Source organism: Carcharodon carcharias, chromosome 17 (genome assembly GCF_017639515.1).
Source record: "Carcharodon carcharias isolate sCarCar2 chromosome 17, sCarCar2.pri, whole genome shotgun sequence".
Taxonomy (NCBI): domain Eukaryota; kingdom Metazoa; phylum Chordata; class Chondrichthyes; order Lamniformes; family Lamnidae; genus Carcharodon; species Carcharodon carcharias.
Genome location: NC_054483.1, coordinates 89300663 through 89313475, shown reverse-complemented (window position 1 = coordinate 89313475; position 12813 = coordinate 89300663). Strand labels below are relative to the sequence as shown.

At 41.0% G+C, this 12813-nt stretch overlaps 1 protein-coding gene across 1 annotated transcript in view; it reads right to left on the bottom strand.

The window, feature by feature from the left end:
• The window catches only part of jakmip3 (Janus kinase and microtubule interacting protein 3), a 312142-nt gene that overhangs the window by 74036 nt on the left and 225293 nt on the right, over window positions 1-12813 (bottom strand). The window contains exon 6 of the mRNA XM_041209730.1: window positions 9528-9674. Within this exon, the coding sequence (XP_041065664.1) occupies window positions 9528-9674 (147 nt within the window). The remainder of the gene's footprint in view (window positions 1-9527; window positions 9675-12813) is intronic.

The following is a 12813-nucleotide window of genomic DNA, read 5'->3' as shown; positions in this document are numbered from 1 at the left end:
GCACTTCCAAGTATTCTGAAATCTCATCCTTAATAATGGACTCTAAAATCTTACCAATGACGAGGTCAGGCTAATCGGCCTGATAGATTGCAATCTGTTATGAAAACAAACATCTATTTCCTTAACCAAATAAAAGACAGGAAATCCTTTGATAGCTTCTTAAAGCTGTCAATCAAACTGTCTACACAGTCCCTTGCTGAGATAAATGGTCTGGAGCTTTTGAAACTCAGCCATACATTCTTAATGGGCACTGCTGTCAAAATAAACCATTGCAGCTCACAGGCAATGAAGCCTATCGAGATCACAAAATGAGACGACTATGTTTTTTTCCTAAGCAATGCCAGACAGCCTGTCAATCAATGCACTCCAGCAGCAGATGTTTATTATTTTCTCTCTATGTAAAATAAATAGATATCTGTGGAAGAAAATAGAGGCCTCTGAAAAGTGGATGCTAAGATGAATACTAAAAATTCCATATACAGACTTGAAATTGCTTGAAATTGCAAGAAAGTGAACTCCAAAAAGTATCATCCAGAAAAGAAAATGTCAGTATTTCAGCCATTTGATCAGAAATGAAAAGCTACGGAGATCTCTTCTAGAGAGCAAAGTAGAGTCAACCAGGCCTAGTTGCATTACAATCAGCACAGAGTGGTTGCAGACGAGCTATAGTGGATGTGTGAGAATGGTGCAAGACAGATGAGCATGACATACCATGACAACAGATCTCCTGGTAGAAGTAGCTACAAGCAGCAACAGCAGATACGTGAAAGTTGCAGAATGTTTATGCAATTTTAAAGGCTAGGTATTTAAATCACTTCAGATCATGACACTTAAAAGTGCCCAAGCAGTGTTTTGTTCAATTTTGAATGCATAATAGCACTTTTCTCAGTGGGAAAAGTGCGCTGATGCTTCTTACACAATTCTCACGAATGTAATGTTCAACTTACCTTTGTAGGCCAGAGCCCTATAATCAATAACTGTATTAAAAACACATATACCTTACAATACAGCATCTAACAAAGAACAGATTTTTTTTTACATCAAAGCCCATCAATGAAAGAATTTAAGGAGCAAGTGACTAGTTTTTATTTGGTTCTCCATTTGGGATTGGGGTTCTCCTGTGGTTTACAATTCCTCTCAGGTGCCATGAGCCACATATTCTTATAGAAAGGCCTGGCTCTTCTAAAATTGTAGGGTAGATAGGTGGTTTTCCCACCCCACAGTGGAGCTGGCAAGGGCTCCTCAAGTAACCAATTTCATGATCTGCTGAGATGGCCATCTCTTCAAGGGAATCCTGCAACAATATTGATATGACTCCTGCTATTGAAATCACTTAGGCTACCCTTTCGGAATGAAAATGCCTTCTTCAATGAGCCTGCAATGACTGCTTCTTTCTCAGATGAGCCAAATACATAACTTATGAACTGTTCCTTAGTTTGTAATTGATAAAAATGCATTATCTACTTGAACTGTATCTAGCACGTGTATGTTGTGCATGAGTGCTGAATGATTGATGTAGCATTAGACTTCCGGGGTGAATTTGTGAATAAATAATCCTCTTAATTTAAACCAACTAAATCTTGCTGCTGATTATTCAAAATTGACCACATATTCAGGTGTTGAGAAACACAAACACCTTCTTCTCCAAAAACTCACTGATTGCAGACAGTAAGAGAAAGGGAACAAGGGCTTCAGTTTCTCTCTGATCCCTGACAGTAACACTCTGTATAAACATAATTTTAAAAAATAATAATATTCTGTTTAAACATCATTCAGCTGAACAGGAAGAGTGTTGTTTCAATGTCAGTAGTATTTTAGTTCAAAATACAATTATATGTTTACATGGGCTACCTTTAAATGAAAATCTATTCACTTAAATGTAGCAGTCAGATAATTGATAAACTTGCACGATTTTGATTTCAATGCTGTATCTAACCTGTGACTGAGATGTTAGTTAGAAATTTTGACTTCATTCTTGTGATAAAGAGAACATGTGAGCCTCATTCTCACGTATCCATTATTGTTAAATTTTGCTTTCCGCAAGCAAAATAAAAACTCAGCACAGCTGAATTGTTATGCTAATGTTGAAGATGAAAAATATTTCTAATTTAACAATGTTGGCTTAAAAGCATTTTCCCTGTCACTGTGAAAGGATTTGCAGCACTTATCACTTAAGCTGAGCAGATTCCTGAAACTGGCACTGTTGCTTGGTCATCAGTTAAAGAAAGATTTATCACCGGTACTGGTAGGGTATAAATATTTCCCTTTGGATAGAATATTGCAAGACTCATGTACAATCCATTAGTATTTTCTCCACTAAGACAGCGTGTGGGAACAAGAGAGAGGAGAAAGGGTGTGACGTATGTTTGGGCTTGGAGGGCGGGTGGTGGGGGTGGTTGGTGGCAGCAAATTTTCATCCATAACAGAAAAGAAACTATTTCTTTCTAAATTAAACTAAAAGGACATATTTACCATCTTTACTTGGATAACGCGAGGTAAGGTAGAATGACTGTCCTTGACATCAAGGCCGCATTTGACTGAGTATGGCATCAAGGAGTCCTAGCAAAACTGGAGTCAATGGGAATCAGGGGGGAAACATTCCGCTGGTTGTAGTCATACCTAGCACAAAGGAAGATGGTTTTGGTTGTTGGAGGTCAATTGCCTCAGTTTCCAGGACATCACTGCTGGGGTTCTTCAGAGTAGTGTCCTCAGCCCAAAAATCTTCAGCTGCTTCATCAATGACCTTCCTTCCATCATAAGGTCAGAAGTGGGGATGTTCGCTGATGATTGGACAATGTTCAGCATCACTCGAAACTCCTCAGATACCGAAGCAGTTCATGTTCAATATCTAGTCTTGGGCTGGCAGGTGTAAAGTAACATTTGTGCCACACAAGTGCCAGGCAATGACCATCTCCAACAAGAGAGAACCTAGCCATTTCCCTTTGACATTCAATGGTTTTACCATCACTGAATCCCCCACTATCAACATTCCAGGGGTTCCCAATGACCAGAAACTGAACCGGATTAGCCATGTAAATATTGTGGCTACAAGTGCAGGTAAGAGGCTAGGAATCCTCACCTCCTGACTCCCTAAAGTCTGTCCATCATCTACAAGGCACAAATCAGGGTGGAATTGTCATGAAGAGATACTAATGTGTATAATGCTATTGGAAATTATTTTTAAAATGGAGTTTAGTGGGGTCTGTGTCTATGTGTTTGACTGTGTGTGTCTTAATTGGATTAAAGGCAGTTACTCTGGGTGCTTTGATTTATGGTAGTTTGAGATGTTAATTGGGTAAACAGTAAGGAAGTTCAAAGGTAAAGTGTACATTTGCATTGTTGAATAAAGCATTCAAAAGTGGGTGTAAAATCTTGCACCTAGCTGGAAGATGCCAAACAATGTTTTTATATAACTAATAAAATTAGTGGGGTGAAAATGTTACTGTTAGAAGATGTGAAGTTAAAAGCCAAGTGAATCCATAGAAAATTTACTTTCAAAGGAGAGGGAAAGGAGATTGTGTGTAAGGTAGAGGCATTTAATATCTAACCAGCTTGTAAACCTCCAACTATGTCGGCAAAGGAACCAAATTGCAAAGGACCTCATTTTGAATTCATAAGGACAAATGTGCTTTGCCTGGTATCTGTTTAAAGTCTATGGCCTGAATTTTTCAGTCAGCGGGTGGGCTCAGCGTGAGCAGGCTGGTGCGGTCGTGGAGCTGACCGCCGCCTGCAATTGGCTCCGCCATTTTACGCGGGCGGGCCGATTAAGACCCGCCCAGCATAAGACGCGAGCGGTAGCGCTTAGCACTACCTGTGTGGACACGGGGAGGTGGGAGAGTTGGGGCCAGCGCTCTTTCACGCATGCGTGCGGAAGAGCACTTCAATCTCCCTGAGGCAAAGTGGATGATATGTTGTACAACGTACAACATATGATTGAAGCTGAAAGATCAAAGTGCACTGGAAATTGGGCTTCAGACTTTACCTGCATAATGCCAGCAAGATGTGGGCGCCTAACCCAATTTGAAAGGATGGGGGAAGCAGCTTTTGGACCTCCTCTTTAAAAGTATGGGGACAAGTTGATAAAGTTGTATAGAAAATAAAACACATGCAATCTTAGATTTCATAAATAGGAGCATTGAATACAAAAGCAAACTTATATACATGGTTACAGTGCAGATTAAGCTTTCCGTCTAATTTTCAGAACCCTACTTTGTGATGATGCCAGGGCCATGAAGAAGCTATAGAAGAAATTCACAAAATTTATATCTAGGTTAGCAGACTTTAGTTAAAAGGAGAGATTAGAAGATCTAGGGCTCTTCTAATCAGAACAGAGAAAATTATCAGTGCATCTGCTAAGATATCCAAAATTATAAAGGATTTTGTCAAGACAAAAATTATTTTATGGGTATGGAGTCAGTAATTAGTGAGCACAAAATGAAAAATTGCAAATGAGCTAGACATTGAAAGTGAAATTTTTGCAATTTGTGTAGGTCATTGTATTGTGCAACACATTTTTATTCGGTTATGGGATGTGAACATTGCTGACAAGGCCAGCAATAATTGCCCTTGAGAAAGTTGTGCTGAGCTGCCTTCTTAGACCGCTGCAGTCCTGTTGGGTAGGGAGTTCCAGGATTTTGACCCAGTGAAGGTCAAAAAGGTCACCCAGCAATATATTTCCAAATCAAGATGATGTGTGGCTTGGAGGGGAACTTGTGGATGGCGGTGTTTCCATACACCTATTGCCCTTGTCCTTTTATGTGGTAGAGGCTGCAGGTTTGGAAGATGTTGTCGAAGAAACCTTGGCAAGTTGCTATAGTGCATTTTGTAGATGGTACACACTGCTGCCACTTAGTGCCGGTTATGGAGGTTGTGAATGGTTAAGGTGGTGGATAGAGTGCCAATCAAGCAGGCAGTTTTAACCTTGACAAAGGGCAACTAGGTGAAATCTATAATTTGGGCTTTTACCAGTCCTAACACTGTAAAACTCCACAGTCCTCTCATGTTGCTGCTGCTTGTTCATAGGGAGTGGGTTTAAATTACTTCCTTGAGCAAGCAAGCCATGTATCACCTGTTTCACACATTCATTTACTGCAGATTGATTAATGTCACTGTGTCACTTTGAAATGATTCAGAAACATAGTAGTTCAAAGGTTGTTCCCAGCTATTGGCAATACAATGTATGTGGACAAGTTTGGCTGCAGGTCATTCTTCATTATGCAACACTAATAGGTCACAGCCTCCCTTGTGAATCACAGCCTGCACAAACATATTTGTATGTTGAAAGATGTGCACCTCACCCTGTAAATGCAAGGGTACTACTGGGTGGGCACAAAGGATCTCTGATACAATCTGACCTACCAGATGTCCACATCTATTTATTCATTTTTTCTTCAAAAAACACAAGCAGGGTTCCTGGTTGAAAGCTGAGTGTGCCATTATTGAATGAGGTTGGTGCAAAAATGTTAGGTGGCACAAATAGTTGTCATAAATCAGAAAAATTAAAACAAAAGATGTAACTTCCCTTTGCAGTTTTCAGGAAGGTGTTTAAAAGAACACAGGGATGCTTTGGCTGCACAGGGAGTTGGACAGGGCTGGCATAGGACTTGGGAGTCTCATCTGGGTTCCATCAATGCCAGGGAGCATTTGATCCAGGCACATTGTAGCTGAACTCTTATAACTAAGGAGGACAGAATTGTCTGGAACTTATTTTGAGTTGCCACGCAGAACACTTCCTTCAAAAGAGCAGCCTTGAACTGATCCAATCTTACGGCCAAAGAATGACCCATGTCTGTCCATAAGTTTCAATGTCCCCCCTCAAGCAGCCTTGTTTCCCTTCACAGCTTCTTCTCACTTTTCCAGTGTCACCAGACACTGAAGAATGGAAGCTCACACATCTGTCTGCTGCACACACATCATTGCAGCAACAGCTTCCATTACTGGGCCCCCTAGTTCTGGACTCACCCACAAGAAGAAACATCCTTTTGACATCCACCTTGTCAAGGCTGTTCAGGATCTTGTATACTTCAATCAAATCACCCCTCACTCTTCTAAACTCCAGTGGAAACAAGCCCAGTCTGTACAACCTTTCCTCATAAGACAACTCACTAATTCCAGGTATCAATCTAGTAAACTTTCTTTGAACAGCCTCTAATGCATTTACATCCTTCCTTAAATAAGGAGACCAAAACTGCACACAGTATTTGAGGTGTCGTCTCACCAATGCCCTGTATAACTGAAGCATAACATCCTTACTTTTACAGTCAATCCCTCTCATAATTAAAGACAGGATTCCATTAACCTTCTTAATTACTTGCTGTACCTGCATACTAACTTTCTGTGCCTCATGTATTAGAAGACCTAGGTCCCTCTGCACCTCAGAATTATGCAGCTGTTCTCCATTTAAGTAATACTCTGCTTTTTTGTTCTTCCCGCCAAAGTGAAGAACTTCACATTTTTCCACATTAAGCTCCATTTGCCAGATCTTTGCCTACTCACTTAACCTATTTATATCCATCAGCAACCTCCACATGTCCTCTTCACAACATACTTTTCATCTATATTTGTGTCATCTGCAAATTTAGCTACCATGTCTTCACCTCCCTCATCTAAGCCATTGATGTAAATCATAAAAGTTGACGCCCCAGTACAGACCCCTGTGGGACTCCACTCGTCACATCCTACCAATCTGAAAAAGACCATTTATGCTTACTCTCTGCTTTCTGCCAGACAGCCAATCTTCTATCCATGTTAATATGTTTCCCCCATACAGCATGCGCATTTATTTTCCTTAATAACCTTTGATGTGGCACCTTATCAAATGCCTTCTGGAAATCCAAGTACAGTACATCTACAGTCTCCCCTTTATCCATTGTGCATGTTACTCCTTCAAAAAATTCCAATTGGTTAAACATGATTTTCCTTTCACAAAACCATGCTGACTCTTTCTGATTGCCTTATGCTCTTCTAAGTGCCAAGCTATAACCTCCTTAATGATTAATTCTAACAACTTCCCCACAACGGACATTGAGCTAACTGGCCTATAGTTTCCTATTTTCTACCTCCCTCTCTTCTTGAATAGAGGGGTTATATTTGATACGTTCCAATCTGATGGAGCCTTTCCAGAATCTAGTGAATTTTGGAAAATTAACACCAGTGCATCGACTACATCATTAGTCACTTCTTTTAAGACACTAGGATGTCGTCCATCAGGACCCGGACACTTGCCAGCCGGCAGCTCCAACAATTTGCTCGGTACCGTTTCCCTAGCGATTTCAATTTCACCAAGTTCCTCTCCCTCTTTCACCTCCTTATTTGCAGCTAGTACTGGAGTGTTTTTTGTATCCTCTATAGTGAACACAGAAGCAAAATATTTGTTCTGCATTCTGTACAAGTCTATGCGCAGTTCCTGTATCCATTCAAGTGCTGTTGTGTATGGCTCTCCATGAATTCGGCCACTGTCTCAATGGAAGCGCTCATGTGCTTAAAGCCTTGAGTCACTGTGGCACACATGAGCTGAATGGCCTCCTCTATTCTGAACCCATAACTTCCTGCAGCTTCAAAGAACTCCAATATGTGGGAATGCATCTGTTACTGCTGTTCTAAGTAAAGCCTCCTTTCCTGTGACCCCCAAGGCCCTGCATACGTGCTCACCTGTCCATTTACAGATGATGGACAGGCTCTCAAAGCCAGACCCCCTCACATTTTCGTGCCGGGGATGGGGGAAACCACTTCACAGGGTGGCTTATGGCTCCTGCTGCAGCCATGCAGGCAGGGAGGGCATTTAAGCTTTCATTGAATGTTGGCTGCTGCCCCCTAGCCTAATCTTCATCTGCGAGGCAGCCTCCAAGCAGCTAAACTGACCCCGCCATCTCTGGGAACCTGAAGGCCTTCATTAACAAGCCTTAAATGTCCTTTAATTGGGACAATCGGCTACCCATCACTTGTGCTCAGGTAGTCCTGCCTCCACGAAAGTGGCCTGGGGGTGAGATGGAGTCAAAATTCCATGCCCACCTGTCCACCTCCATTCTTGGCCCCAGTGGGGTCTAAGATCCAACTCTCAGACATGTCCAGGTAGTTCCTTCTTCAGCAGTGCACTAAATGCTGAAAATGTGGTCTTCACTGCCTTCCTTATTCCTCTCCTCTGCCCTCCTCATGCCTGGGACTCTACATCTACTGTTGATGATGGTGATCCTCATTGCTACTCATCCCTAGCTCCGAGTACCTTAATCTCATGTCTAGCTGTTGCCATACTTGCACTCACAAATCTTACTATAATCCCCTAGTTCTATGGCCCCATGAATTGTTTTAGCATGATGGGAGCTCCTTTTAATTTGGATCCAATTGTATAAATAGGATCCTGACTCAGTTCCCTGGGTCTCTAAAGGTAAATGTTTTATTATTTTTGTGGTCCCGGAGGAGCAGGTGTACAACCTTTGGGTTAACACCAAAAATGTTTTACCCACTGCTGCCCCAACATTCATGATTGCAACTGTGACTTACCTTGCTGGCGACGGGTCTGGTGAGCTGCATCGGAGTTGGGAAGTTCACCTGCCAAATTTAAATGAACTGGAGACATCAAAATACAAGTGTCTCTTCATTGCCTGAATGGGTAGCCGGCCAACAAGCTCCACCAGTCAGATGCTCTTTTTAACTCCATGTAGGGTTGCCAACACTGGATGTATCAATTAATCTCCAGCTTCCAACTGACCCACATGGTAAAATAGCCTTTAATCCTTGTCTCCAATAACTTTGTAGCCATTAATCAAAAATGTTCAAATAAAATGAAAAAAAAAACATTTTTTATGCACTATGATTTTTCTCCTATGTCCAGGAGATTAATCTTTAATCTCTGGAGACTACAGGACAATCCACATGGGTTGGCAACCCTAACCTTAGAAAGTGCAGCTAGCTGAGAGAACTTGCAATTCATTGGCAATGCTGGCAGCCTAAGAATTAATGAAACAAATGTTTTTTTTTCTCGTACCATTATACATGCTTCTTAACACTCATAGTAAATAGTACTGGTAGAAAGAAAGAAAAGCAGGCAGAGGGCAGTGCTGAAATTCAGACTGGATAGATGGAGTAGATGGAGACATTTTAATATTTTTACAAAAAAAAGGAAAATCTCAATTGGCAAGTAATCAAACATCAATTCATTTACAGAAAACATAAATACACATTGGTTAGATGACTGTGGGTTCACAAAATAGGTTCTTCCTGCTTTAATCACATTTATTAATAGAAAAAGGGTATTGAGGTGCAGAGAAGTCATTCTGCCAACCAACTTTTAACATTTTATTCTGCCAGTGTTGTTTGTGTTGGGTACCATTAGTACCTTAATCTGGTAATTAGCAGTACTAACAGCGGTAGAACACATTAAAGAAAGGATAACATGACCATGCATTGGATAATCCCAGCACTTGTGATTTAAATGTTTACAATACCTTTTAACAACATAAAAAGCATGACATAGCTCCCACATGATAAGTTTCCATATGATAAACAAGGGAATTTGCATGCCAACCTACCATCCTTAAGTTTTCTTGTGTGAGAAATTTGAGTTTATTTTCCATACGCCGTAGGGCATGGCTCATTTCTTCATTTTTCCTACTGAGACGTTTCTTTTTGTCCAGGAGGGGTTTGTACTGACTTTCCGCTTCACGTAATCGCTTGAGCTAAAGTAAAAATATGGAGTGAGAGAGATCGAACTGAATGGTCATAGACTTACATGACAAGGGCCTGAGCCTTTGCAATGGAAATACTGGCTGGAACAGTATTATAATGTAAATGGTCAGGATAACATTTCTTGTTTGATTGACAACTACATAAATAGAACCCTTATTGATCCCAAATTTAATTTAAAAACTGAAATCTCTATTTAGAAAATGTATCTACAAATTGAAGCACACTACAGATAAGCATGCTATCTTCTGTACTTATTGTCATCATTTTTCTTCATGTTCTAAACCTATACTTATTTAAATCATTAATATAGTATTTTGTTTAAAATATACATGTAACATGGTTCTAAATACTTACAATGTTTATTTACACCATTAGTCTCGCACATAATGACACAAAATAATATTATACATCTATTATATAAGTACTGAGTAGGTTGCAATATTCTCTCTCAAATACATTAAAAACTCCCACATCAGGTTTTGTAAATGAGAAAGCCCATTTTATGTTGTCAACATTTACCGACAGTACCTGTGTTGTGATTCAAATCTACAATGTAAAGAGGTGTGCCATGGATGTTAGCTCCAAACTCAGCACTAGAATGATATCTGCATTCTTAGAATCAGGATTTCATGTAACCAAGCAGTTCCATATCAAAAACATTTTTTAAAAATTGGAACTTTTAACTCTCTGGAATTTTGCAGCTGCCTGAAGCCTCCATACATCCTAAATGAGAAATAACATTCATGCATGGATAGAAATCCATCCCATAGACCATACCTTCACCCCCACTTCAAAAGGTCCCTGTGTCTCCTACGCAACAAATCAGGTCGGTCCCAAATCCCCTTCTGCAGAATTCTGCACCCCTAAGCCAATCAAGTGGACCACTTTGTCCAGGGTGGTATTAAGCTGCTTGAGTGTTGTTGCAGCTGCACCAACCCCACCAGGAAAAGAATATTTCATTATGCTCCTCAAATATACTTTTAGATGGTGGAGAGATTTTAGGAAGGCAGGAAGTAGGTCACCCTCTGATCTGCTCTTGTAGCCACAGAATTTGTGTGGCTCAACAACAACAGTTGAGTTTCTGGTTTACTAAATCAAAAAAATTCAAGGAACCCATGTAATTGACATATATTTCCATGATGCTATCTAATGTAGGTGAGTTATCCTGGTTTGCAAAGTTCATTGATGCAGTGGTTCTACAGGAGCAAAGTGATGTAACCCTTGGAACAAAATTGTGTTTCTGTTGTTTTGCTCTTTATTATGAGGTTAGATTATCCAAATGATCTCAGTGGTGGACCCAGAGATAAGGTAAGGACTTAAAGGACAAAGTAAAGTTGAAAAAGTGAAACAAAACTTAATGAATTAAATAAAAAGTGAATGTGCTTGAGTAAAGCATATTGCAGACACTGAGGTGTGCAGCAGCTATGAATATCTAACACCTTATAGGTGTAGCTGTATATGAGTAGGGACTAATTTCCTAATGCATTGTCAATTCTTTGTAGAGCAGCATTTGTTTGGTTTGTTTTCCCTAGCCATGTTAAATTACAGTTCTATAACAAGACAAGTGCAGGTAATACTGCAATGTATTGCATAAAACATAACAGCCTGGATTTTCATCACGAAGGTGGGTAACGGGAGTCGGGAAAATTCCTGGCTTGGTCCGCCTGCCTCAGGAGAATGTGCCCGCAAAGGTGGGATCTTCATGCCAGGAGATGGGTGTCAGCTACAGTCGGGCCAGCCGGACCGGAAAGAGGTCAGAGGCAGGCATGAGGGCTGCTGGATGCTGAGGTGGGCTGTTTAAAAGGCTTACTTCAGCGCTGTAGGACTTCAACCCAGTTAAAATAAAATCAGAAAGGCTCTCCAGCCCTTACCCCTCACCCGCGCATACATTCCTCATGCCATTTCCTGCCACCCCCATGCCAGGCTATGCTTCCCACCCAACCCCATGGCTCCTCATGCCCCCTATGCTGAACTATGCCCTTCACAGCCCCTCATGCCCCTATGCCAAGCTATGCCACTTCCATGCTCATTCACCCACTATACAGTCTATAGAACCAATGAATGCTATTGTGACAATAGAATGTCTAAAAATAAAAAAACGGTCATTCATTTATTACTTTCCACTATGTTAAAAAAAAAGTCCTTTCACTACAGCCCAATAAAAGTGTCAATCATCTAGACCTTTTAACTATCAATAACAGAAACTGCAGGCACTTGAAACCTCTTAACCTGGTGTAAATAAATACTGTGAAATTGACAGCAGAGATCAGATAGCCAGAGCTGTCAATCAAGCAATGTTTTCTCTGAGGTTCAGGTATTTCTTCAGAGTAATGGATGTCTGAGCTCTCAGTCACCCTTTTTGGGTGTAGTGAGAGGACTTTTTTGACATTGTGGAAAGTAATGAATGAATGAGTTTTCTTAAAGCTCTTTTTTACACATTTTCTTGTCACTGTAGAGTTCATTAATTCTATACAATGTATAGAGGGTGAATGGACATGGAAGTGCCAAAGCCTGGCATGGAGACATGAGAGGCCATGGGGGTTGGGTGGTGGGCATAGCTCAGCATAGCGGGCATCAGGGGTGGGTGGGCATACCTTGGGCATAGGGGGCATGAAGAGGACCTTTTTAACTCATCTTTCAAAAGCTTCTGTCATGCAGACTTGGGTTCACTGTGGTGTTGTGAACCACGACTCTTTAAAAACCTGGCCCAACTCCATGAAAATGGCGGAGGGTAGGAGATGCCTATTCCTGCAATGGAGCCAGCCAGGTTGGGAGTGCTTGGTGCGGGTTTATGTCCTAAACCAGCCCGCATCCTTAAAAGGCACTCCCAAAAATCGTACAGGCCGGCAATGGGATGGGTAATCCAGGAATTGGGACCCGCCTGCCATTTTTAATGGGCTCCTGAGTCATCCCAACTTGGTGAAAATCCAGGCCAACATAACATCATGAGCTAAGACCCACTAGATAGCACTATAGCAGAGAAGCTTGCAATGTACCTATAACTTCTCTAATTTATTTCTCGCTTTTACATTAGGTTTGAAAATAGTTTAAATTTATGAATCGCAAGTAAATTCATAGGATGGAATTTAGTGGCAGTGACAGTGGCCCCACCCACAGAGTGAAGTGGGC